Source organism: Chrysemys picta, chromosome 2 (genome assembly GCF_011386835.1).
Source record: "Chrysemys picta bellii isolate R12L10 chromosome 2, ASM1138683v2, whole genome shotgun sequence".
NCBI lineage: Eukaryota > Metazoa > Chordata > Testudines > Emydidae > Chrysemys > Chrysemys picta.
In genome coordinates this window covers 57,434,458-57,461,928 of record NC_088792.1, presented here as the reverse complement: position 1 = coordinate 57,461,928, position 27,471 = coordinate 57,434,458, and the positions used below count along the sequence as shown (strand labels likewise).

General features: G+C 39.5%; 2 protein-coding genes across 12 annotated transcripts in view; one reads left to right on the top strand and one right to left on the bottom strand.

Moving 5' to 3' along the window:
* Positions 1 to 27,471, bottom strand: part of LRRC72 (leucine rich repeat containing 72) — a 101,600-nt gene that overhangs the window by 53,903 nt on the left and 20,226 nt on the right. For 3 of the 11 annotated variants that reach the window (XM_042856600.2, XM_042856593.2, XM_042856604.2), the window contains exon 1: positions 9,370 to 9,515. The exons of 1 other annotated variant lie outside the window; for it this stretch is intronic. Coding sequence is in view for 1 of the 10 variants with exons in the window: in XM_065583202.1 (XP_065439274.1) it covers positions 9,370 to 9,437 (68 nt within the window). In the remaining 9 variants the exon portion in view is untranslated. Of the gene's footprint in view, positions 1 to 9,139; positions 9,253 to 9,369; positions 9,576 to 27,471 lie in introns of those variants that run through there. 7 more of the 11 variants (XM_065583205.1, XM_065583206.1, XM_065583203.1 and 4 more) reach the window with 6 other exon arrangements.
* Positions 21,820 to 26,011, top strand: SOSTDC1 (sclerostin domain containing 1). The gene is made up of 2 exons (XM_005306651.5): positions 21,820 to 22,261; positions 24,696 to 26,011. Exons 1-2 carry the CDS (start codon positions 21,934 to 21,936, stop codon positions 25,109 to 25,111), a joined length of 744 nt encoding a protein of 247 aa, XP_005306708.2. The 5' UTR covers positions 21,820 to 21,933; the 3' UTR covers positions 25,112 to 26,011.

The following is a 27,471-nucleotide window of genomic DNA, read 5'->3' as shown; positions in this document are numbered from 1 at the left end:
TATGTATAGTTTATGCCTCACGCCACTATAGGTTCCAGGGCCGGAAAGGACCATCATCACCTACTCTGTCCTCCTGTATAAGACAGGTCATAGAACTTCCCCAAAATAATTCCTAGAGCATAGTATTTTTTTTAAAAACCATCTAATCTTGATTTAAATATTGCTAGTAATGGCAAATCTACCACAATCCTTAGTAAGTTGTTCCAAGGGTTAATTACACTCACTGTTAAAAAGGTATGCCTTATTTCCAGTCTGAATTTGTCTTGCTTCAACTTCAAGCAATTGGATCTTGTTATACCTCAGACTGCTAGATTGAAAAACCCATTATCAAAATATTTGTTCCCCATGTAGGTACTTATAAACTGTGATGTGTCACAAGTGTTATGCCTCAAATCTGAAATCCTAGACATTCAATAGTGCTTTTGCAACATTTGTGTGTACCCTGTGGTGCTTATGAAAGTGAGAGAGTCAGCATATATTGTTGACAAATACTCTGCAAAATTCCATCCACAATTCAGTCAGTGCAGCTCTATCCTGACCTCTGCCATCCCTGCTATTCTAGTCCTAGTCTCTTCAACAGACATGGACAATTCTGCCAAAGTGTGTGCCCTGCCAACCTAGTCATATGAAACTCAGCAGCATCAAGGAAGCTTGTTGTTGAGAGCTACACTGGGGTCTCCCATAAAGACAAAATATTTGAAAAAGGAAAACTCATTATACTCATCACCCTACAGAGCACTCCACCTTATTCAAAATAGTCAAAGACCAACTTTTCTTGGACAAAAAAAGAGCTATTTTTTTCATTCTTGGTTCTTAATCAAACTCAGAGCTAAATTTAAAACTGACACATTCCCTTTCTTCATTGATATGAGCCTTAGAACAGATGGATTTTTGTATATTCCTTGCTATAAATCATATTTCAGCATGTATACCTGAATCATACACTTAATGTCTTGACAATTTAGAGTCATGGCCTTCTGTTAGAACATGTTGTTCAAACCCTTTCCACGGGAAAATATGGCTAAATAGTAAAGACTTTAGAAGGATACGCCATCTCTTCTGTAGGAAGTCTCTCCTCTGTTCCACTCTAAATATGTTATAGCAGTGGTTCTCAATCAGAGGTACGCATACCCCTGGGAACACACAAAGATCTTCTAGGGGGTACATCAACTCATCTAGATATTTGCCTTGTTCTACAACAGGCACTAGTGAAGTCAGTACAAACTAAAATTTCATACAGAAAACAACATGTTTATACTGCTCTATATACTATACACTGAAATGTGAGTACAATATTTATATTCCAATTGATTTATTTTATAATTATATGGTAAAAATGAGAATGTAAGCAATTTTTCAGTAATAGTGTGCTGTGATACTTTTGTATTTGTATGTCTGATTTGTAAGCAAGTAGTTTTTAAATGAGGTGAAACTTGGGGTATGCAAGACAAATCAGACTCCTGAAAGGGATATAGTCTGGAAAGGTTGAGAGCCACTGTGTTATAGGAAAATATTGCTCATATAGTCACTTTGAGTCCTGGCAATCCTATGATGGACAATGGCAGATGACAAAGTGAATCACAAAGGAGTGAATCCAACAGTTTAAGACATATGTTTGTCCTTGCCATAAGAAATAGGGAGCCATCAAAAGGGGCAAAAATTTTGCAGGTCCACATCATATGGTGCACTTTACCCATTGAAGATAAATACAAACAAGATCACACGCTTCTTTTGCTACCTGTGCCATAAATTGTCTGAGGGGATAGGAGATTCTACTGAAAGAATGGGCATGTTATAATTAGGAGTAAAAGCTGTCAAATATAAGGTGGGAAGATACACCTTCCAACTTAGAAAGAAAAGGTTTCTTCTCAAGTTCAGAACCAGCATGAACCACAGAAGTGCTGGAAGGTAAAGATGAGGAGAGGAAATGTTGATCACCAGAAAAGGCAAAAAATAAGCATGCCTCAAAGTCTTTGAGGAAGAGTTTGGAGCAGTTCAATTTGAACTAACATAACTAACCACCCCAAGTACATATCTGTCTGAGACCCTACATGCATACTTACTGCTCACACTGCAGTGGGCTGTGCTCTGTTTTTAGTATACTAGCTAGATCAGAGCTAGCACAGGTATGTCTCATTGAGCTGGGAATTACTTCCCCAGCTTGAAGTATAGATGTACCCTAAAATAGCTGTAGCTTCCCTTGATAGATAAATTGATGCAATACCAGCTAATAAATATATTAGAACAAAGTATAGATATTATGAAATCACAGATAAATGTACAAAAGATATTAAGCTTTGTAAAGGCAAAGTAATGCACTCTGAAATGTTTCATGTTGTGCTCATGAATGACAATACATTTTAAAATACTAGGCTAGAATTACTAGAAAAATCAAGCTACAGTCCTCAATATTAGAGCCTTAGAAATAAAAGCAACAAGGCACACTTCTGCCCAACAAAGGCAGATGTCCCCCCTCAACTATAAAGCAGTCCTCAAATCAATATTTTGCAAAACTTAACTTTTTCCTTGGCAATTGCCTTAATTTCCTGGGTTCCTTTGGGACCCAGAATCTGCTGAGAAACTGCTAAACAAATGAAAAAAAAATGCTTTAGCTTTTTGTGTAATAGTATCTAATTAAGAGTTGATAGCCCTATCAATAGGCAGCTTTCAGTTTGACAGGCATTTAAGCCTAAAACCAAATGCTCATATGTAAAGCTTATATAATTATGTTTTTTGCTAAAATTGTTTTCTTTAGAGGTGCTTAAATTCTACTTAACTGAATTATATTAAAGTAAAAAGCTAGTCTACATGCTTGAAGCAATTCCTGTAAATGATGTTCTCTCTTTATATTAAGATTTCTGAGATATTGAGTTTGCAGTTAGATTACCTGAGGTTTAGATTTTGGGATGTATATTTTAGAAAACTCCATTTGGTTCTATGCTCTACCATGTACTACAAGTTTGTATGCTCTTGCCAATTTATAGCCAGGCTTACCCTATAAGCCAGCATGCTAGATTGTCACAAGTATATTTATAGCTTGTTAGAAATAGGGTGCCCATAATCTTTCCCATCAATAATACAGTGCTTTATTTTATATTCATGAGGTAAAAAAGTCCATGCCTATAAAAATTACTTTGTTGGAGACAAAAAAAAAAAAAAAAAAAAAAAAAAAAAGCCCTGGTTGTGAGAGAATTTTTAGGATGATAATACAATGATCAGTAACTTTTCTTTTTGCTATACACAGATGTATCTATTCCTTTAACTATTTGGAGCATCTGTCTTTAACCTGGATGTTCATACAAAAGGTAAAAATTACAAATAAGTTTTTCAAAGCAAAATTACCAATACTGCCCATATCATACATAATATCTTCCAAATATTAAGGACCTCCACAAAAAGAACTGTGTATAATCTATTAATCTAAAATTCTGATCCTTCCCCCGGCTGGAAAAAATTAGTATTACAGCCTGCTCTGAAGATTAGCAAACCTGGGCTCTGTCTGAGCAAGAAAAGAACATTTGACACAACTTTTTGTACTTAGATACGACAATATATGCACTTTTGAAATATATAACAGATAGAAATGCAGATGGTTCAGGCTTCAACATTCTCAGTTTCTCTATTTTCAGGTTAATTTGCTGTTGTGATGTAATTTGTTGCTCAACTTCATAGACTCCTCATTAATGTACTGACAAATGTATTATTTCTAGGCATGTCCAGATGAGTCATACTGATACATCATGGTACTTGTGTTCAAAGGGAGGTTTGAGCCCATGTTCCTTAGTAGTCAGGGATAATTTGTAAAGACATCTGCATTTTTGAAGGATGGGATTCAAAATAAAACTATTAACCTTCAATCTGAATGACATTGGATAAAATTGACACTTGACACTACAAAAAATTGTGGGAGTGAGTGGATCAGAGATGGTCCTTACATAGTAAAGAGCAGAACTTGCTTGCAAAGTACACATTTGCTTCTACTACAGTTACCCACTAGATGGTGTTCCTCAGACATGCCATTTTAGGGCTGACTGAAAGATGAATTACTCTAGTTTTATTTCACAGCTGCCACTGCCATAATTCTGAATCCCATGAGTATGTCCAAGTTGAGTGCTCTCACAAGTTTTTCAGCTTTAAAATTCAGCAAGATTCTATTTGTAGACAAAATAAATAACCTAATTACGGTGTAGGATAATTCACTTTTGCATGTTTTCATTTTTTAATTAGTCTTAGTAGAGACATTATAGTGTGCATGTTCTATAAACAATTTAGAATGGACTCTTTATTGAAAATATGTACTGCATAGTTCATATTATATATGTGCTAGAGATGTTGGATAGTGGAAAAAATATTGGCCATGCCATATTTAACACAGATGGACAAACAGAATAGTTTCTTTCCTTCCGGGACAAGAGATGTGATAGAGGAAAGGATATAATGAAGGATTCCTGTGAATTTCCAGTTATTATATCCCATAAGTATAATAACATGAGGGAAAGGAGATATGATAGCATAAAATGGCAACTCTTGGGATGCCTTGGGTCAAGAACCCAAACCAGAAATGATGCAAATGATTTTCTTACAGATCCTTCCAGTAGCAAATATGAGTAAATAAAGGAGAAGACTGATATGAAAGATCAATCGTTGACTCTACTAGTGGTATAGGGGAAAGAGTTTTGGATTTGTGGGGAAGTTAAATTTCTGAGGCAATACCTTAAGAACCCATGGAATAGAAATAAGGTTACATTCTCCACTCAGTCACATTTGGTTGAACAGGGCTGCATATGTGTAACTGAGCAGAATTTGGTTCCCAAAAACAAACTGTATCCCTTTACATTTTCTGCTAGCAAATTGGCTAGACAGGAAAACATTTTTATTTTAGTTTTTCTGTTTGTGTTAAGTATGGTTTTTTCAAGAGTGTCTTGCCTTATTTGTCTGTTGACTTGATTGTAATATCTCAAGGACATGGACTGTCTTAATGTCTGTGCACAGTGCTCAGCAAAGCATACTTCCAAAACAAAGTTAAGGGCAGGGAGCTGGACTTGATGACTTCTTGAGGTCCCTTCCAGCCTAAGTTAGGCTGCTAAATCAGTAATTGATTTGCAAGAGTGCTGAGAACCCCTTAGCTTCCACAGAGGTAAATGGGAGCTGCAAGGTGGCATTTTATCTGCAAGGTGACATTTTATCTGCAACAAAAACAAAAACTAAAACAATCAGTATTTAGTTCTTTGCAGCACTGTGTAAAGACCATAAAGAAAAGCAAATTGCTAGTTAGTTGGAGAAACATGAACTGAAGTCTGCATATAACTTCACAGAGAGAAAGCTAAGGCACAAGTAACTGTCCAAATTTGAGATTCCTTAAAAGTGAACAAGACAAAGAAGAAAATCCAAAGTGAGAAGAGATAGAAGTAGAGAAAGCAGGGAGAAGTGGTTTCAGATAGCAAGACTGAAGAGATACAGGCCAGGGTGTGGCTATCAATGAAACCGGCATGGCTACAATTGCTTCAGAGACCTTAGGAAGCCACTTATAGAGCCCTTAGGAAGCCACTCCTATAGGAAAAAAGACACTAGTATATTGAGTAAAAGACAAGTTTTTAAAAGACTGAAAGACATTGTCTGTGAAACAATTCCATGCCTGAGCAGGAAACACAGAGACCTTATGTTCTTATGTTCTTAGCAAAGTATTATTATAGTGCAGTATTAGAAGTTCTGGACCCCCCTACAGCTGTGCTAAGAGATTCTGGTCAAGTGGCTGAGGTAAAGCTGAGCATTCTGATGTGATAGTGGTTGGTAATGATGCACAGTTATATTGAGCTCCAACTAGAAGGCAAATAATTAGTGTGTTTTGTGATCACTTGTGGTGGTGAGAGGAAACTGTACATCCTGAGTAGCTAAGTATCACACACACATTTTGTTTCCTTGGATTTAACCCTCTTTTATTCAGCAGTAAGAGTTCGGATTTTTTGCTCTTCATCACCAACAGACTTTGCCAAAATGGCCTGCACCAAGGAGCAATGTAGTTCAATACCTAATGACTTAGGGTATGTCTACACTACGAAATTAGGTTGATTTAATAGAAGTCGACTTTTTAGAAATCTATTTGATACAGTCGATTGCGTGTGTCCCCACTAAGCGCATTAAGTCAGCGGTGTGCGTTCACAGTACCGAGGCTAGCATCGACTTCGGAGCGTTGCACTGTGGTAGCTATCCCACAGTTCCCGCAGTCTCTGCCGCCCATTGGAATTCTGAGTTGAGCTCCCAATGCCTGATAGGGCAAAAACATTGTCGCGGGTGGTTCTGGATACATGTCATCAGTCCCCCCTCCCTCCCTTGGTGAAAGCAATGGCAAAAAATCATTTCTCGCCTTTTTTCCTGGGTTACCTGTGCAGACGACATACCACGACAAGAATGGAGCCTGCTCAGCTCACTGTCACCGTATGTCTCCTGGGTGCTGCTGGCAGACGCGGTACTGCAGTGCTACATATCAGCCTTGCGGACGGCAGACGTACAATACGACTGCTAGCCGTCATCGTCGTCCCGTGGGTGCTCCTGGCCAACCTCAGTGAGGTCGGTCGGGGGCGCCTGGACAAAAATGGGAATGACTCCAGGTTATTCTCTTCTTTAAGTTCTTCTTCGAATGATTGCTCATATCAATTCCAGTTAGGTGTGTGTGTGTGCTGCGTGCACGGATGTCGGAAACTTTTACCCTAGCAGCTACCCATCGGGCCAGCTGGGGAGCCCCCTGGAGTGGCGCCGAAATGGCGATCTATACATAAGCCCCTGCCGGCCTGACCCCCCTTCAGTTCCTTCTTACCGCCTGCAACGGTTGTTGGAACAGTGGTCTCTTGTGTTTTCAAGTGTTCCACTTATCGCTAGCGTTCTCTTATCTTCATTGTAAATAGTTAGTAGTTAGTAAGCGTTAATTGTTTTTCCATAGTATTAAGTGTAGTTTAGCTGTTAGAGGGCGGTCTTGTCAACGACTGCCCTGCGGGCCCTGGGGCATGCCGTCTCAGGGCTTCAAGACTTGCAAGTCTTGCATCAGGCCCATGCCTACATGTGACCCCCACAATTCCTGTCTCACGTGTCTGGGGAAGGGCCATCAAGCAGACAAGTGCAAAATTTGTAAAGCGTTCAAACCTCGAACGCATAAGGAGAGGGAGTTCCGTCTTAGGCAACTCCTCATGGAGTCGGCCCTGCGGCCCTCTCAAAACGCGGGCCCAAGCGCCTCGGTGCGGAGCGCCCCTCCAGCGGTACCGGCTCCGGCACCGCAGAAGATCCCACGCTCATCTTGGAACCGGCGTTCTCCCAGGCCGCAAAAACGCCCACCTCGGCACCGTTCCCATTCCCCGGTTGCTGCCAAGAAGCAAGCTGTGGAGGACCTAAGGCTCCCCAAAATATGCAACCTCTTTCCAAAGCACACATCAATTATACAGTCATATCAGTCACCTTGCTGAAAGTTCTATGGGTACATAAATTCCATTTGGGTGTCCACTTAGGCAGAAAACTCCACAGTCGTATGCTTGTCTAGCTTTGACAATTCCAACTTCACTTTTTAGCCTGTTAGCATTTTACTTTGAAAAAATTCCAAGACTCAAAGGATAACATGTCTATTACTTGCTCAAAACAAAATGCATTTCAATGAAATCAACTTAAAGATTCTGGAATTTTTATTGTAGGAAAGTAAATATTAGGTTTGCTTTCAGGTAGGAAGGCAGAACTGGATTATTCAGATTCAGAGCAGTGGGTGGCACAGCACCAGAGTCAAATTCTTCAGTCAAATTTAAAAGGGGCATTTTTCTTGTTCCATTGTGTTTGTGCCAGATAACTGTCTCAGCAACCCATTTTTCCACTGAGTAGGTTGCAGAAGAATCAAGCTTTCTACTTTACAAGATGTGACAAGGCTTCTAGATGATGGCCACATGCAGCTTTTTTTTTTATGATCAGCTAGAAAAATCACATCACATGAAACATTCCACTTTTATTCTGCAGACTATTTGACTGTAGTGTTCCTAAATTAGAATTTTCTCATACAAGCCTTGACATTTTGTACTCTGTGTACAGTAGTCATTGTGTGAAAGTCTGTCAGGCTTGTCTACAAAAATGGCTCCTCTCAGGGAAGTAAACAGGGTAGCTAGAGATTGCCTGCCCTTTGAGGGACTGAAGCAGAAGTAAAAAGGAGAGAAATAAAAATTCAAGAGGTGACTTGATTACAGTGTATAAGTACCTTCACAAGGAGAAAATAGCAGGTACCAAAGGGCTCTTTAATGGAGCATAGAAAGGTATAACAAGAACCAATGTCTGGAAGTAAAAGCTAGACAAATTCAAATTAGAAAGTAAGTACAATTTTTTAACAGTGAGGGATAACCACGGAATAAACTACCAAGGGAAGCGGTAGATTCTCCATCTCTTGATGTCTTTAAATCAAGGCTAGATGCATTTTTGGAATATATGCTTTAGTCAAACACAAGTTATTGGGCCCAATACCAAGTAACTGGATGAAATTCTATAGCCTGGGATATACAGGAGGTCAAGCTAGATGACCTAATGGTCACCTCTGGCCTTAAAATCTATGGATCTATGAGAAAAATCCTCAGGAACTCAGGAGAAACAGGATCCCACCCTCTGTGTATTGTTCCATAAAGAAAAGAATTACAAATAGTAGCTTTAATATTTTTTTGGCAGTCTGCTAAATTTGTCATTTTCCTTCTATAGCCCACCTTAAATTTTCCAACCAGAAATTGCAATTAACATAAACCTATGGTTTCCGGTATTTTGCATTACTTGCTTAGTTGTCCCAAGAAAATAAATCCATTAATGTCTTGCATAGCCAACAGGCTGGGATTTGCAAAGAAGCCTAAGGGAATTAGACTCTGGACTCTCGTTAAACTCTGTGGGAATTGGACACCTAACTCCCTTAGAATCCTGTGAAAATCCCAACTGATTGCATGCTCCTACCGCAACTATAGTCCCAGGAACAATAGAAATTTGCTTTTTCTCGACAAAACAAATAAATAAATACAGGACAAGCTGTTTTCCTGTGTTTTCCCATTTCTTAGACAAATGCTCTAGAAACAAAGACATGTTGTGTAAAAGCTTTAAGACACAAATGGTCTAAAACATTAATAAAAAACTCACTTACTCCGTCTGTTACCCGGGGTTCTTTCAACTCAAAGCTCTTGGTAACTTTTACTCTGTGCGAGGAGGTGTCAGAAAATAAATCAGGGGAGATACGACCGTCCGACCGATAGATGGCTGGTACAAGCAGGACAACAAGAGTGCTTTCACTTAAAGCTAAACTTTACTTAGACTTTAGCACTTACACACATCCACAACAAGATTAGTAAAACACCCCCAACCCTACATAATTACCAAAGCTGAGTGTGGCTCTCGAGTGGCCTAGTGGCAGCCCGTCTGCCGGTGGGGAACACAAGATGCATCCAGAGGGAGAGACCAGTCCCGAAGAGTCCCCCAAAGGAGTCCACTTATTTATACATTAGTAATAGAATGACAATGTCCCTTAAAGAAACCTTGTTAAGTAAGCAGTTTCAAGCAAGAGGTTCCTTCTGATTATTGATTAACCAGGTATGGGTTTTTCCAGAACTTGCAGCCTTGAGACCTCAATAGACATTCCTGAGGGTACATCCTGCTCTTTTCAAATGCATGTATCAGCAACTTTAACACAAGTCTTATCGGGAAGGATGCGGGGTCAAGCTGCCCTTGCTGTGGCACCCCAAAACCCCCTCCCTTCCTGCCTTGGTCAAGCTGAGATTGCTGAATGGCCAATTTACAGCTTGCTGACTAGGTTGCTTTTTAACAATAAGCCATAGTGGTTTTAGGCACTTTACTGGTTTGCCAAAGTCTCCCCGTACAAGTCAATAGACTTTGTGGGGGGGAAGAATGACAAGTAGATTTTCTTGGACAAAGCATGCCCAGAAATGTCATTATCATTGCAACCTTTTAAATTTGAAATAGATTTCTTGCCACAGACTTTAAAAAAGAATACAAAAAGCACAAGCTTGTTAAGAGTGGAATTTACCATACATAGGGGGGAAAAAAAGGAATGAAAAGCTATTTTTTAAAAAGAAATTCATTAATTACTGTATGAGTTGTGCTTGAAGCATAGGTGTTATATTGATAATTAGTTACAATACTTAGAAAAAAGGATTGACTAATTGGCAAGTATGAGATAGCTGTCATCCATTTCCTCCTGAAAAGTGATTATCAGTGCTTAAAAAAAGTTAGATTGAAAATGTCATAACACTTGTCTCAATACATAAAAATGCAGTTTCTATTGGATATGGTATTCTTAATTTCCTATCCTAAACTCATTTATTATGCACTCTTACACAGCTGCCAAATTCCATCCCAGAGTTGGCAGCACTTCAGTGATGGGTGAAACAGTTCCTGAATATATTACATCCTGCCATATTTATGCTAATATAACTTCAATTGAAGTCAGTGGAAGATCTTTGCTCTGAAGAACTAGAAAATCAAGTTGTGTGTCAAGTAGAGCCAGATCAGATTTTTTTACCCATTACTTAGTTAACCAAAACATTTCAGAAAATCATGTCAATTTTGCTGAATTGTTTCCCTTGAAATGAAAAAAAGAAAATCTCAGAACACCAAAATTAATTCAAACAAAACATTTGGATTTTTTGGGCTAGATTCAGGCGCCATTCACAAAAAAAGGAGAACAAGGTAGTGTCATGTGCTTTGGATTTTTCAGTATGCTTGATACACTGTACATAAATGTACAGTATAATATTTTCCTGAATATGACAATTTTGTAGACTACAGAAATAAGCATCTATTACATCCTCTGCTTTCTTTCCACAATAATAAAAAACCACCACTGTTACATACCTAAAGTAGACATTATTATTATGATAACATTTCTTATGCACAATTATTTTTTGATTATATATGTATTGTTACATTATTTATATGGTTGTTGTTTTATATTCATACAGAAAAATGCTAGATCTCATCAGTAGTAGTTAACAATTTAAGATCCAGTCCTGCAAAAAATTGTATTTGGGCAGACTACTTAGCCTGGGTAGACCCACCAACTTCAATGGTGGTGTGGGAGGCAGAGTGTATGTCCGGGATGGAACCCCACAGATGTATACAGGCTCTGCCTAGGAGCAATAGGTCATCATCATGCAACACATTTCAGGATTGAGACCTACGTCATATGCATCTGGAGGGAATGGCTTAATGGTCTAAGCATCAGTTTTAGGATACTAGATTTCCTTAACCAAAGCTTCAAATCTTAATAGACTCTATTCAGAACTTCAACCTGCCAATGTACTAATTGAACCCATAAATTTATCATGAAATTGTGCATGGTGTCTTTCTGAGGGATACCTTAAAACCAAGATCCTGTCTGCTCCACCCAGATATCAAAGACCCATGGTTCTTTTTGTGAGGGTAAGGGTTTACTCCTGGGTCCTTGGCCAAAACTTCACCTGCCCATAACAATGCCTGTTGTGATCCATGCCCTGTTACTGCTCTTCACACAAATGCATGTAGTTTGCAACACTGGTTGGGATCTTTCAGGATGTAAATGTAAAATGTTATATTATTACAGCTGTCTCCATGAGAAAGAATGTGTTTAGCAGAATGTTTGGAAAGACAGTTTAGAGAAATTTACTATGAGTTTAATTTTGTTTCCAAACTGTAGTCACTGGAGACTCAAACTAATTTTAAATCATAACTGCCAAATTTAGAAGATAGGAAGATCCCCCACCCCCATTTAAAAGGGCATGACTGGCCACAGTCATATTTCAGAGATGAAAGTGACCTACATTACTAGATTTTCCCCAAACTCCAACCCATACACCTTGGCCCAGAGAACGCTAATTGCCTCCCTACCAGACTAAGGACCGCCAACCCCACGCATTTAAAAGTCCTGAATCAAGCCCAAAACATCATGATATTTATTTAAGAATCATGAGATTAAAAAAATTAATAAATGCAGGATTCTTTTTATTTGTCATCTGGTGTTGGAACTCTAGCCAATTACATCGTAGGGGTCAGAGCCTGCCCTTTCACAGCACAGGTGCTGTCATGTGGAAGAGGGGGCTACCCAATACAAATATTGTGCTTGCCTGAAAACTGAAAGACTAGATTTTGGGAGCAAACTCAAGTTTTCTTGCTCCTCAAGATGATGAAGGTAACAAGATACACAAAGAAGGTGTTTCAGGTAGGAATCAGAGTGGTTTTGGTAAGCCGCAACACTTGTTGTCATAAGGGGCCTTTAATAAACTCTGAGGGGTGGCCACCCAGACAGAAACACAAAGGACAGTCCTGAGTCTCTTGGGAAGGTCCTGCATCCTTTAATCCTTGCTTGTAGGACAGTTAAAGAGTCCTGAGTTAATTTCAGGTATTGCAGCATCTCGAGGTAACATGACAAGGTGATGTTGAGTCTTTAGCATGATGAAGCAGCAGCATGTCATTATGTCACAATGATGCAATATTACAAATAGGAATGGGAAGGGATGGAGGTCATTCCCAAGACTAAATTTCAGGGGAGGCCCCAAATTCCTTAGACTGGCACTGCAGCAAAGACAGCAACAACTGCCTGACGCATCAACACTGAGATGCAGCGACTTCATGATGTCCCATCGAATGCTCTCTTGTCTTCTTACACATAGGAATATAGTCCCAGAAACAAATGTCCATAGGAAAGAGTATTTGCTGGAAGGGATATAGGCTACTAGATAATGAAGGAATGAGTTGGACCATAGGACCCTAACCTTCTGTTAAGTGTAATGCGAGAAAACCAATTCAGATAATTGGAATGAGGGCTTAGGAGGGACTACTACTACCACATAAAAGGCATCACTGTAGTGACATGAGTAGCAATAAACAAAGTTATGCAGAAAACCTCAAAAATGTCAAATATTTTAAACAGCTGGATAAATCAGATACTTTATAAGCATAATACTAATAAATGTGTCAAGATCTTTTTTACAGGGAAATCTGAATCCAATAACGCTAATTAAATAAAAATCAGTAAAAAGACGACATTGGATTCTAGAGATATAGGGTTATAGTATATTCTCGCTGTAACTGGTAAAAGATTATTTTCCCTTGTCAGTGGTAATATGCCTTTATTTATGTTTAAGCCTTTTAGATCTCATATGCCATCTACTGGACAGAGGTTTTAAGTCAGTTTAACATGCACACTATGAACAAGAGAGACTATGGGAATATTGCTATTTAAGGCATACGCTTTGCTTTTGTTTTACATCACTGAGAGCCTGATCCAAAGACTCAATAGGCTTTAGATCAGATCCTTAGGCACCAAGGTGGTGACTGTCTTAGAAAAAACACAGATAGATAGATCTTCCTTCTGTCCCATGGTGACATAATATATCTACCTTAAATATTTCATCACTGAATACCAAACCTTCTAAGGAACATTTTTGAAAATGTGAATTTTCCAGCATGCAGAAAAAAACCTACGTTCTCACTTTCACACACCTCTTCTGTTCTGTGTATAGTATTTAAACGACATGTTCATTCATTGCTGTTTATACTTGTTGATAAGATGATGAACAATAATGAAATAATTACTGTCTTTGCATCAGTTAAGAAAGAAAAAGGTAACTAAATGCTCAAGTAAATTAATTCCTGTAGCTCATTTTAATATTTTATTACATTATAATGGTACTGGGTAATGACATGAATTACATGCTGGTCTGCTAAAAACAAAAAGTTTTACTTTATGTGGATACTGGGGAGGACATCTCTATTTGATGCTGTCCATGTTATTTTCAGAAGAAGCAAAACATGTGTGTCTCCTGCACAATTTCTAATATAAAACCCATGCAAATACTGTACAGTACATGTAAAAAGCAGATACAAATCTGTGTCAGATACCAGGATGTGGGCAATCATGCCTGGTGGTTGGAGCAGAAGTCCAGGAATAGGTGCCCAAGGTCAGAGCTGGAGTAAGAGGCCAGATGCCAGAGCCAAGGGTCAGAGCCAGAATACCTGGAATGAGGCAAGGCAGGAGTTGGGCTCACAGGTGCTGTCTTCTAATTTACCCTGCGGGCAGGGCTGGCTCCAGCATTTCTGCCGCCCCAAGCCAAAAAAAAAAAAAAAAGTGATCGTGATCGGTGGCGGCAATTGGAAAAAAAAAATAAAAAAGCCGCGATCGGCGGCGGCAGTTCAGAGGCAGGTCCTTCGCTCCTAGAGGGAGTGAGGGACCTGCCGCTCCCGAATTGCCGCAGGTGCCGCCCCTCTCCCTTGGCTGCCCCAAGCACCTGCTGGTTAAGCTGGTGCCTGGAGCCGGCCCTGCCTTGGGATGTTCAACTCCCGCTCAGCTCCCGCCCCCACTCCACCCCTTCTGCCAAGGACCCACCTCTTCCTGTGCCCGCTCCACCCCCTACTCTGCCTCTTCCCCGCCTCTTTCTGCCCTGTCCCTCCAGCATGCCCCGTCCCTGCTCTTCTGCTTCCCTCCCAGATGTTCCGAGGTGTGCAGGAGGCACTGGGAGGGAGAGGGAGGAGTTGATCGGCGGGAGCTGGCAGCGGGTGGGAGTGGGGGGGAGAGAGGAGAACTTGGCTGCCAGTGGGTGCTAAGTACCTGCTAATATTTCTCTGTGTCAGCACCTATGGCTGGGTTTGGAACAAGGCAGTAACAGGGGCTATTGCAGCCCTGGGCAAATGCTTTTGAGCAGCTGCTGCACTGCTGTTGCTGATAATGCTGCTGAATTTAAGAGACAATCGGCTGCCTCTTCCAACCAATCAGTCACTGTAGCCAGTCAGGCAGTCCAGTGACTGTAACTGGTAAATACAGGCCAGCGGCACTCATTAGGCTGTTCAGAGACAGGCTCTGCTGCAGACCCTGATTCCACACAGTCTGGATGTGTGGTAATCATTCTTTTATCAGACAAACCACCGTCAAGTTCAATGGGACTTGTCCTGATATTGGATAACAGATGTATTAGAAACTAAGAAAGGACCTCAAAGTCTATTCATATTAGTTTGCATTTTATTAATTGAACTCTTAATATAATATCTCATTAATTGTGTCTCAGTACACTACTTTGTGTTTATAATTGTTTAAGTGGGTGTGTGACGTTCATTTAAAGAAATACATACTTTACAACAAATCAGAGAGGAAAATCTGGCATAGTTGTAGGGTTTCCTAAGCAAACATTTGCCAAGTCTGTTCTGTGATCCAGCAATATAAGTCATACATTAAAAACAAGGCTTACAAGGAATCTGTAATGAAATCTCTCCCTCCTTCCACCACCTCCCACCCTTTATCCCTACAGGGAAACCACTTTACTGCATCAGAACCAAAAACACCTTCTACCTTGTGTTTCCAACTTAGTTCTAATATATTCAGGATTCTGCTAGTGCATGTGTGTCCTTTGTTAAAGAAAAGAAAATGTCTGCACAAAGAATGCAGGACCTTAAGGGCCAAATTCTTCAATTGGATACATAGGCAAAATTCCCACTGAGGTTAAGGAAGTATCTGAGGGCAGAGTCCGCAAATTAGAATTTTAATAACTGTAATGTAATTGAAAATTACAGAGTTCCAGAGCAAGATACTTGCTATTCTTTGCCTCAGAACACACTAACTTTTATTCAGGTAAAATAATCTCTTTTTTTTAGAAGTGGAAATAGCAGGCCTTTCTCTGGAGACCCACAGAGACAAATTCAGTGTCTGGGTTTCAGGAAAGGATATGTTTTTAATTCTCTGAAGCCAACACAATCCTCCAGTAGCAATCTACAGCTTGTTAAACTGGGGTTCTACTCTGGAAAAGAGCCTAAAAATGGTATTGGGAGGTTCCATATTTATTTATTTATTACAGTAATTGCTTACTTGACAAAAAGAAAAGTGGAAAAAAAGCTTTATATTTTCCTAATTACCAGCACTGCAAACACAGCCTTGGATCTGAGTGTCTAGTTGTGTTCTGTCTGGCTCATGCATCATCACCAGTAGTAAAGATCAGGCAATCAGAAATTTGTTAACAATTTGGCTGATGATGTGTGAGCCAGGCTCATGGAATAAAACCTAGTACAAAATGAATGTAGTTATATTTCATTAAAATGCACCCATCCAAAACTCTAGCTGCATGTACACAATATTAACAAAGAAATACGTACACATTGGTTCATTATCAAAAAATTAAAAGCCTTCATCAAACTCAACATTCTTTTCTCTACACCCTCCAGTAACTGGAGCAGTGTCCAAAACCAAAAAGACCCTTCAAAACTCCCTAAACTCAGCATAGACATTACTGAATCTATGAATGTTCCAGTCCATTTACTCTCCCTTCTAGAAAGAGCCTGGGAGAAAAACATATGTCTTGAAGCATGACCTGTGATGTAGATTTGGGGAGTGCATTCCACAGTTGAGGACCTTTCACTAAGAAAGCCAGAATGCTTCCATTTAAACCAAGGGACTGGTAGCTTGGAAACCTCAACTGATCACACTGTAATAAGATCTCTTACTATTTCTTCTGTTTTTTCCTAATTCATGCAGAAAGTAATAGCTGATTGTAAAATACATTTTGAATGATGAGGATGTATAAAGAACATGATTGACTGAAAACAAGAACATTTCAACTCCTTCAATTATGATACTAAAAGTCCATTGCAACAGCTGAAGAAAAGGTTGCAGTCATAGTTAATACAAGGAGCGCTTCATTGTACAGTAAATGTTCCCAGGATTTCTAAATAAATAATTTGACTTTCCAGTCAACATTTAATGTCTTTTTCAATAAAAGTCATAAACTGATTCTTTAGCAACAATATGAGCCTACAGCGAAAGCCAACCCTAATTTATTCTGTCTACATTATGTTTGAAAGAAAGTAGAATGAAATAAAATTACATATGCAAAAATGGAAGGAAACATAAATCAGAACTGATTATTCATTCTCAGTAATGAAAACATAGGCTCCTGTTTCCTATTAAATCCTCAAAATGTTTGAATAGATTAAAAGTTCCCAGGAAAATGAAAGTGCCATTTTATTTAAAAATGACTCTTCAGTCTGATTTTTGTTTTGCATCTCTATTTTCCTTATGAGCTTTCAAACCATGCACCCTTATTGCACAACAACTCTTTTAAGTTCTCAACAGTTTTACATTTATTACAATTTTATGTTGCTTTTGGACTCGTTCTCTTATCATGCTCCAAATCACGTTTTATGCTGCTTTGAAGTATGTTACTAATATACTTATTGCTTAACAGAAAATAGCCTGATGTTCACTGCTGTTTCAAGGCGTAAAGCAATAAATGTCAACTTGGGGTTTTTTTTTGCAGTCACTTGTCTTAACTTCTATTTCTCCTCAAAATGCCTGCATTTTGAAACAAGTTAAAGGTGTAATATACTAATTGTCTACATGACTTGAATTATTAAAAAAATGTATTTGTTTCCTGCTGCCTTCATTTCGCTCACGCCTTTAATTATAAGCATTGCTTTTCCTGTCAGTATTGTAATTAGGTGGGCTCTTTTCCACTGTGAACCTCTTTTAAAATGCATCCCAAGTTTTACTAAACATTGGGAATTACTCATTACTTTTTGAATGTACATTTAATGTGGCGGTTGCAAAGCTACTGCTCTGGTCTACTCATTTGTTCTTGTCTATGCATATCCTCCCTTTCCCGGTGGATGTTCTGTGCCACTAGATAGGCATCCAAGAGTCCTGTGGCACTATTTAGTCTAGAAGGTGCCACAGAACTCTTTGCTGCTTTTACAGATCCAGACTAACGCGGCTACCCCTCTGATACTAGACAGGCATGTTCTCTACACAAAATTTTGCACTTTAAACATCATCATAACATGTGGGACAAATGGGGAACAGGATCCTGACAGACAATAAATGACCATAAAATCATATAGTATCAAGGGAATTCTCTTTTATGAGGTTTACAGAATGTACACATTAAATTATTCTCCACACAATGAGAAGAAAGTGTGTATATTTTTCTATTCCAGAAGTTGCAGGAATGTGTGAATAACTGTGACCACCCTTCTTTGCAAGAACATGTACATATGATGAATGATATTATCAGTAAATTGTGAGCTCATTCAGAAGTGTGACTATTCAGATGCAAAAAGTAGTTAGGCAGCAAAAAGCATGTATCTGTAGGCTCCAACACTACGTTTATTTAATTATTTTGAGATATATGTAATTTACTTATCACACAATCTATGGGCACATGTACAAACATTTAAAACAAACCACCTAATAGACTCACACCTTGCCCCAAGGTAAAGCTTTGTACTTTCCCCACAATTACCCCTTTCAAGGAAAAGTCTGAGCAAATAGGTGGGCTTTATACCATGCCCTGATGTCAATAGATTCAGGATCTGATGAACCAATGGTGGAAGTGGATTCCAGAGTCAGTGCCGGTCACTTTGAACAGCCGAGTTCAAATTCCCAAACATTCAACCCTAAGTGTGTGCCCCGGCTGATCTCAACTGTCAAATGGCACATAAAGAGTAGGGGATTTATCACTCAGGACTCAAAACAGATCGGGCTTTATAGATCAATAGGAATATCTTGAATCCTACCTGGAGGCAAACAGGAAGCCAGTACAGGCTTCTGTAATATACCTATGGCCAACACTGCTAATTAAGCAGGGAGCAATGTTTTATATAAGCCATAGCTGCTGATCTGGAGAAGGGCAGCCAGAGTAGAGCACATTGCAGTATCCCAGTCTGGAGGTCACAAAAGAATGGATAAATTTATCTACATCCACACGAGAAAGAAATGATCACAATCATCTGATCAAAAATGGCAAAAGATATTTAATTCTGGAAAAAGAAGAACAGGAGTACTTGTGGCACCTTAGAGACTAACAAATTTATTAGAGCATAAGCTTTCGTGGACTACAGCCCACTTCTTCGGATGCATATAGAATGGAACATATATTGAGGAGATATATATACACACATACAGAGAGCATAAACAGGTGGGAGTTGTCTTACCAACTCTGAGAGGCCAATTAATTAAGAGAAAAAAAAACTTTTGAAGTGATAATCAAGATAGCCCGGTACTTCAAAAGTTTTTTTCTCTTAATTCCCAGCATTCCTCTTACAAAAAGGGGTCTTTATCAGAGAAAACAGTTCCCTACCCAACCCAACTTCCTTCTAAAAAGCGGTACACTATCCTCAATACCAGGGATAACTGCACAATAGACACAGTACTTTTTAAAATTTGTATTGTGATGTTTGAGCCATACCAATCCAGAAAATATATTATGGGAAAAGTGTGTGAGGCTCTGTATAATCTGCAGTTGGGGAGAAAAATTAAGATAAAATTTATAAAACACAAAAAAGCATATATTTGGTTAGCCACAATTACAGAAAAATCCTTTACTAATATTACTAATTTCATAATGTATATACTTTCTTGAATACCTTAAAGGAACCTTTACTTTATAACTGGTTTTTATAAAGGAAGGTGATTTAATAATGTCTGTATTTTTGTGGATGAATTTAATGTTCATTAAAACAAGAAACTGATAACCTTGATTGGGGTAGGTCATAATAGAGCCAAGTACTACCCAAGCTTCTCCACACATAGGTCTGCTAGTAGATCTTACAATATTCCTGTTATTCCAGAATTGGGTGGGTCTCGTCATAATACAAGCAGATATTAATCAAGCTTCCCTGCACACAGCTCTGCCAATACACCTCACTTCTGCCTTGCAACACTCAGTTATTCCTCTGTCTCTCAGGCATAGCCTGTCAGCTGAGTGGTGATTTTGGACCTGCTCCTGTTATTGAAGTCAATGGTAAAGTCCCCATTGATTTCAGTGGTGCAGGACCAAGGTCTGGGAGATGTAGACAAATGTCCATTGGGGATTAGGATGAGATGAACTTGTTTTCTTTGTGAGTTACTTTGGTTTTAACCCAGGTTTTTAAAGGTAATTCTTTGAGCCTGGTTCTGCTCTCACTACAGCAGTGTCAGTCTAGAGTAACTTTATTGATTTCAATTGAATTACAGTAGTATGAGCAGTGGTGGATTTTGAATTAGTGGGGCCCTGTGTGCAGCTTCATTTTTGCCCCCCCCCCCAACCCCCAGGACCCAGACAAGAAAAAGAACATTCTCTCTTATCTCCCCCCAAAACACACACACCGTTTTTCATTGCTTTTTTCTTCATCCTCCCCCTATATTATAAGTAATGGGAAGTAAATGAAAATAAAGTGAGGTACCTTGATTGGGGCAGGGAATAGGGGTGCAGGAAGAGGTGCAGGGGTGGGGCTCTGGGAGGAAGTTTAGGTGCTGAGTGCAGGCTCTGAGCTGGGGCAGGGGGTTGGGGTGTGGGAGGGGGGGTAGGGGTATGGTGCTTACCTCGGGTGGCACACACTTCTCTGGCAGCGACTCCTAGGTGAGGGGGACAGAGGGGTCTCTGCACTCCACTGCCCGCAGGCACTGCCCCTGCGCTTGGGGTGGGGGCAGCACGCAGAGACACACACACACCCCAGGGGCCACAGGGACATGCCAGCCACTTTCAGGAGTGGAGCAGAGGGAGGAAGGCAGAGCAGGCAGGGAGCTGCCTTAGCCCTGCTGCTGGTTACTCTCTGTGTGCCCCTTGGGGGGAGGGAGGCAGCGGATCTCCATGTGCTGCCCAGGGCAGAGCCACCTCCCCCAGCAGGGGGTACACAGAGACTTGCCGGGAGCCGGCCACTTCCGGGAGCAGCATGGGGCCACGGGCCACAGCATGCAGACAGCCTGCCTGCCTGAGCCCTGCTGCGCCGCCAGCCGGGACTCCGGGGCGGGTTGTCAGATGAGATTTGTCCTGCATTTTGGGGGTCCCCCTGTCGTTGGGGGCCCCGTGCACCTCATGGTGTGATTCATGGTAAATCCGCTCCTGAGTGTGAGTTAAGAATCTGACCACTAATGTGTTACCCTTTGTGTCATCTGACTTCCTGTGGGGATGTTGTGTTATTTCCCCCTCAAAAAAGTTTGCTAGTAAAATATTGTAGGTTTTAAATATCAGTAACTCTAGTTTTATTTGTAATGAATGCCAAATTCACCACTGATGTAAACAGGAATTGGTTTCATTGGAATTACCCCAGTTTATACAAGCAGTTGAGTTTGGGCCATAGCTTTATGTTCAGGATTTTATGGAAAATGAGTAAGTATAAGATACAAGCAAAATGTTATGTGTCAAAATAAGGATTATTCTTTCCTCTGTGTAATAATTTAATATTATATGAAAAATATATTTACATTTAAAAAAATGTTTTACTCTTTTAGCCAGTCTACTAAACAAAATGAGGTGAGTCTGGTGAATGAGTATAATGCAGATCTGTGAATATGGATGATTGTACTGAGAAGCCTGGAGGAACTTCTTATTACCCGGGGTGACACAGAACTATATTCTTGTAACTCTCTGCACACGGAGAAGCCAATACTCCCCTAACACAAGCAGTTTCTCTAGCAATGATCCATGTTGATAAAAGCTGCATTATTTAAATCTATCTGGAGGGAACTTTACATTTCCCACAGTATATTTTTTTAAAAGACTTATTCTTAATAGCTAAAATGTGTGTAACTTGTATATTTTCTGTAATATTTTCATTCTTTACATAGCTGGCCAGTTCTCCCAAAGGCACATTGTAGGAGAGGGAATAGCAACTGTGTATAAGAGGAAAAAGACAGACACCCAGTTACACTTTGTTTCAATCGCATCACACAAAAATCCCAGATATGCAGGGGACTTGGAATGGCTGAACAGAGCCTGCAGTCTCTACCTCAGTCTGCCTGCTACCATACAGTTCACAGTTTCCTGACACCCTCAAAGCCCCAACTAGGAATCCTGCAATTAGTGTAAGCAGACTCCTCCTTTACTGCAGTCTTCTTTTCGATTGGTAAAATGTCTTTGAGGGCTCATGTAGGGATCCCACCCCTTCTCTATGTTTTCATTCTGAATCAATCCACAACTTTACACCTGCATGCGTGCCAAGCCTCTGTGGATATATAAGGGAAACCTTCAAGAGGCATTTCAGAGTTACAGGGAAGAAGCTGAAGAAAAGGAATTCACCCAGCGCGGTCAGACAGAAACCGAACCAACCATGATTCTCCTCCCTGCCATTCACTTCTCCGGCTTTCTCCTAGCTTGCGTCTTCATGAAAAGCTGTTTGGCTTTCAAGAATGATGCCACAGAGATCCTTTATACACATGTGGTCAAACCTGTTCCAGCGAGCCCTAGCAGCAACAGCACGCTGAACCAAGCCAGAAACGGAGGCAGGCATTACGGCAACACTGGATTAGATCGTAACAGTAAGTGTTTAACTTTTAGCGTCTCCCATCCCTTGCTTCACTTATTGCAGGGTGGGTTTATGCCTAATCGATGTAACCCTACTTTTCTTTTGGCACCCATGTCCAGTTTTCAGGAAGAATCATGCATTTGTCAATGAGCACATTTTCCTAGGCAGTGATCCTTGAGAGGGGTAATTTAACAAAAACCTGCTGGATTTGTTACTACCCAGAGTACACACTCAGCATGGCATTCTGGCTTTGCCTGAACACGCTTTATCCCTGCAGGTTCCTTCCATCACCCTGGTGATACGTCAAGGAAAATAAAATCTAAACTTAAATCTAAGGAAGGAAAATATGTTCTGTTAGTTCTTTACTCCCTCTGGACACACACCGACCAACTTCACCCTCAACTTGTATGGGGCATCACGTGATTAACTGTATCTCAGATTCAGTCATTTAAACTGGGAACTCAGTTTTTGATGCTGCTGCAGTAGAAAAGAGGAGGAAGGTAAAGAAAATGGGGGAAATGACATTTTAAATGTGCTCACTTTCTTAGCTCACAGACTCTGCCTTTCAGTGTAGTAGTGTGTAGGTACAGCATCCTGTCTGGGCTGCTTCAGAAATGTAACTCTTCCAGACAAAAAGCTTTTGATTTTGTTCCAGATTTTTGTTTTTCACTTCCTGGTTTAGCACTTACCTGCTTAACGCCTCTAGCAAAAGTAAACAAACAGGTTCACAACCTACCTGTGATCTCTGCTCCAACTTACTTTTTTTTTTTTAATGTTATGAGATTTTCTCCTCCCTGCTGAATTATATGTATAAAGGGTCCGAGAGATACTCTGAGGATGTGGTTTCTGGCTTGATCCGTTCCCTCCCATCCCCACTTCATTAAGTTAAAATGAAAAACCGACCCAAATTCATTCAGTAAGAACAGCGTCATTGATGGAAAGCAAAGGCAAAAACTGATGGCAATATCGTTCAGCAAAGGCAAGATGTGTCAGCTTTTATGAATATGGGTGGTTTAACTGCACAGGAAATGTCTCGTCATTATGAGATTACTGGAGCAGCCCAGGAGGTATTCATTGTCAATGAACTGTCACTACGGAAAAGCTGAACCTGTATATACATAAAAACAGAAGGCAAGACAAATCAAAGCTGTGATCAGCTGCTTCCAGGTACATTCCTGAGCGCAGCTGCAGGGAAGAAGGCGAGCTTGAATCATTCAGGCGAGTCAAGCAGTCTAGAAACCAGTCCTTTTGTAAATCATCTATCCAGAACAGTCTTCAAATTCCTAATCCCCCTGACTGTGCACCTTGCAAGCAGTGGGGAAAGGGACAAGGAGAAATTGTTGTCTTAACTCAATGTCTCTGATTAGAGTTTGATTCAAAAACCAAACCAAAACAGAAGCATCTTGTAACTAATGAGGTGAGGTACCTTCAAACCCTTTTATTTGTACTCTAAGGTATTTCTATTTTTATAAGCATCAATTGTGAGCGCGCCCTCTTGTATAATATGTGTACAATCTCCACTGTACATTTCCTTGAGAAAGAGGAAGAGAACAGCCAGTGAAGGATTGCATATTATATTACCTTCATGTCTCAGTGTAATTACTGAACTAAACAGTTGTGTTTATTGCAGTGAGCAGAGCTGCACATAATAGCAGGTACAAACATGCCTATATTTGCAGCTCTCACCTTTATGCCATGTTAGCTTACCTAGAGAACTAAAAAGTTGCCTCAGGATTTGCAGTATTACCTCTATTAGGTATAAGAAGTACTGTATAAGGAATAAAGCATATATTCATATGTTATCCTTACGGCAAAATGACCAGTGTACATGGTTAAAAAATTGAACATCACGTGCAAAACACAATTTTCAAAGACTTACAACTTTTATTATTTATAAAACAGTTTTTCTTCAGAACACTAGCCTTCACTGGAGACTAAATCCATAACAAATATGAAGTTTTAAAATAAAACAATTCTTTATTCAAATGCATTAGAATACTTTCTAAAATCCTAAAAACACTATTTTTCACACTAACAGTCAAACAGAGTTTTACCAAACATCAGAGAGCAAATTCCTTCTAAGAACAAGCAAGAGACATTTCAGCCCCAGGGCATTTTTTTTCTCCATGCATCTGACCAAGGGGGTTTAGAATAAAATTGCCTCCTCTACTGCGACTATATAGCTCCTGCAGTGCTATGACATAAATATCATTATTTGTATTGTGATAGCACCTAGAGGCTCCCCATCATGGATCAAGGTCCTATTGTGTTAGGCACTTTATACATATATAATTACAAGATCATCCCCAAAAGCTTATATAGTCTAAGCCTCTGTCATCAATTGCTATGCATGCTGTGATCATTGAAAATGAGTTGGAGTTTGAAGGTTGGCTTAGGAAATCTTTTCTTTATGAGTCTCAATGTTCATTATTCTGTGCGTTCTGCAGATCGTGTTCAAGTTGGCTGCCGGGAACTGAGATCCACCAAGTACATTTCAGATGGGCAGTGTACCAGTATAAATCCTCTGAAAGAGCTTGTGTGTGCTGGTGAGTGCCTTCCTTTGCCAGTGCTCCCCAACTGGATTGGAGGAGGTTATGGAACCAAGTACTGGAGCAGAAGGAGCTCCCAAGAGTGGAGATGTGTCAATGACAAAACGCGCACACAGAGGATCCAGCTCCAGTGTCAAGACGGAAGTACAAGAACCTACAAAATAACTGTGGTCACGGCCTGCAAATGCAAGAGGTACACCAGGCAGCACAACGAGTCCAGCCATAATTTTGAGGGAACCTCTCAGACAAAGTCCACCCAGCATCACAAAGAGAGAAAAAGAGCCAGTAAATCCAGCAAGCACAGCTCAAGTTAGAAGTCAGGCAACCCTTCCCCCAAAACTGAACTCATCTGTAACCATCTTCTTTACAGATCTGACTGCTTAAAAGACAAGTCTGCCATTGCTGTGTTCTCACTTGATGGTGCATTGCTTTGATCAAGCTCAAAACGGCATTCTGTGCATATGGACCTTTTTGGTGATTTTCCAAATGCTCCAGATGGGCAGTACCACAAGCCTTCCAACCCCACACAATGAAGTCTTACATTTTTTTGAGGTGTGGAGGCAAAGAATTGTCCCCATGAACATTCACTGAAATTTTATTTTTTAGAAAGGTGCTTTGTTGTGAATTTTCACAGGAACAGTTGATTAGCAAATGTCTCTTGCCTTCCGAATAATATTTTATGAACTTTTGACACATCTGCTTAAAAGCAGCAACCAGTAACTGTTGTCAGTTTCATTCTAACAAAACAATACCTTGCATGCTGATCTTTTTCTTCTATCTACCCAAAACTAAAATACGCATGGCAGCAATTGAAAAGTAAAGCTGAATAAACTATTTATTTGTCACTGTAATTATTTAATGAGCTTTTTACATGTAATTTTTTTTCAAAATGTTCATCTTATGTTTTATAGCTTTTTCCATGTATCAAAGTATTTTCCTATGATTTGTGACTGGATTAGAATATACATTTTGTAGATAATGTGAAATAGATGTTTTAGCATTCTTGGTACATATATATATATTTCATTCTGAACATTAATAGTTTTGGGTTTTATTTTGCAAGTAACATTTTAAAAACTAATTTGTACATCATAAGCTCTGTATTATTTTTGTTTAAAGTGTGCAATCGAAAGATAGATATGAATTCCTTTCAAATTCATCTGTTTCTCTCTCACACACTTTTTTTTTAAACAAAATAAACTGCTATAAAGATATATCGTCTTTGGGGTTCTAACATATATGAAAAGGCACACATTTTTGACCAATCATGGCATGCAATCTAATAAAGTGGGATGTTTTACACTACTTGATTTAAGGCAAGTGCCATAAAAAGTCTGGCAGCAATATTTAGCATAAAAATAACCTTTCAATGGATTCCTTTGGCTTGTAGAAATCTTATGTGACCATCTAACAGCTGGTGCTTATTAGTAGTACAAACCAGGCTCATATTTAACAATTCTCAATGTGTACATTGTAGAAAATAAATATATATTTGGGAGGTTTTACAAGCTCATAAAACCACCCCAATTTATTTATATTTTTCCATTAATGATTATCAAGTTACAAACTTATGGTTAAAATAGTAATCAATATAATCTTTCTTCTAAATACAATTTAATCCTGCACATTATTCACCAAATGTTGCGAAATATGTTGTAAACAGTCAGTTTTTCAACATAGACTGGGAATCATCTGTTGTTCATCATTCCGACTGTATTAAGATTGAGATGATTTTCATCAATATTTGTACTCAATGGTTACTCTGTACTGGGGTAAACAGTAAGGGCTAGATTCCCCAATCTGCTGCATCGTTCTTAACTGGTAGCATTTTACACCCTCTTCGCACTGATGTAAATGGCTATCCAAGGAAGAGGGCAATGGAGAATCTGGCCCTAATAAATGTATGCTGTACAAAACTCCTCTTTGACAGAATATTTCTATCAGTCCACCTTACATTTTAAATAAATAAGGCCCAAGAACCGTATTGTGCCACCATTTTTAAAGCAGAACTCCTCACTGGTTATTAATGAAGAGCCCTGTTTAAAAATGCATGCCACAATTTGGCTGCTAGGAAACCAAATTTTAATGACACATTGAAAAAGTCTTTCTAATTACATTTGCTTCCCCTTACCTATTTTTTTAAGAACACATATGAAAGTAATATTATGTATGAGAAAAAAAGGGAAAATGTTCTTGTAGTTGTGCTTTTCTTCCTATGGTGTTATCACCTTGACTTTGGAAATGGAAAGAGAAAAAGATGAAATCTATCATCCTATAGAACACACAGCGTTATATATTTAAGGAAAAAATACATAAGTTAATAACCCACATTGTTTTCTTTAAATTAACTTTGGGAGATCATGGAAATGCCAGACTAATTGGCCTGGGTCTGAGGACCTGAATCTCATTTATACCAAACCTCTGCACACCACTCTGGCAGATTAAATAATCCTTCATTTACATCCAGTTTAAGGCCCCTACACTCTAAAACCCTTTTACACCATTCTTGTAATGTAAATGAGAAAATGTTTTCCCACAAAACACATATAATCTGGGCAGCATTATATCATGTTTCACCATGCCTTCCTGCTAAGGGGTCTCAACCTTATTAGGAAGAACCACCTCTAGCACTGAGAGGGTAGTTCAGTCTCCATTCAAATTCAGTCTTTGTCTT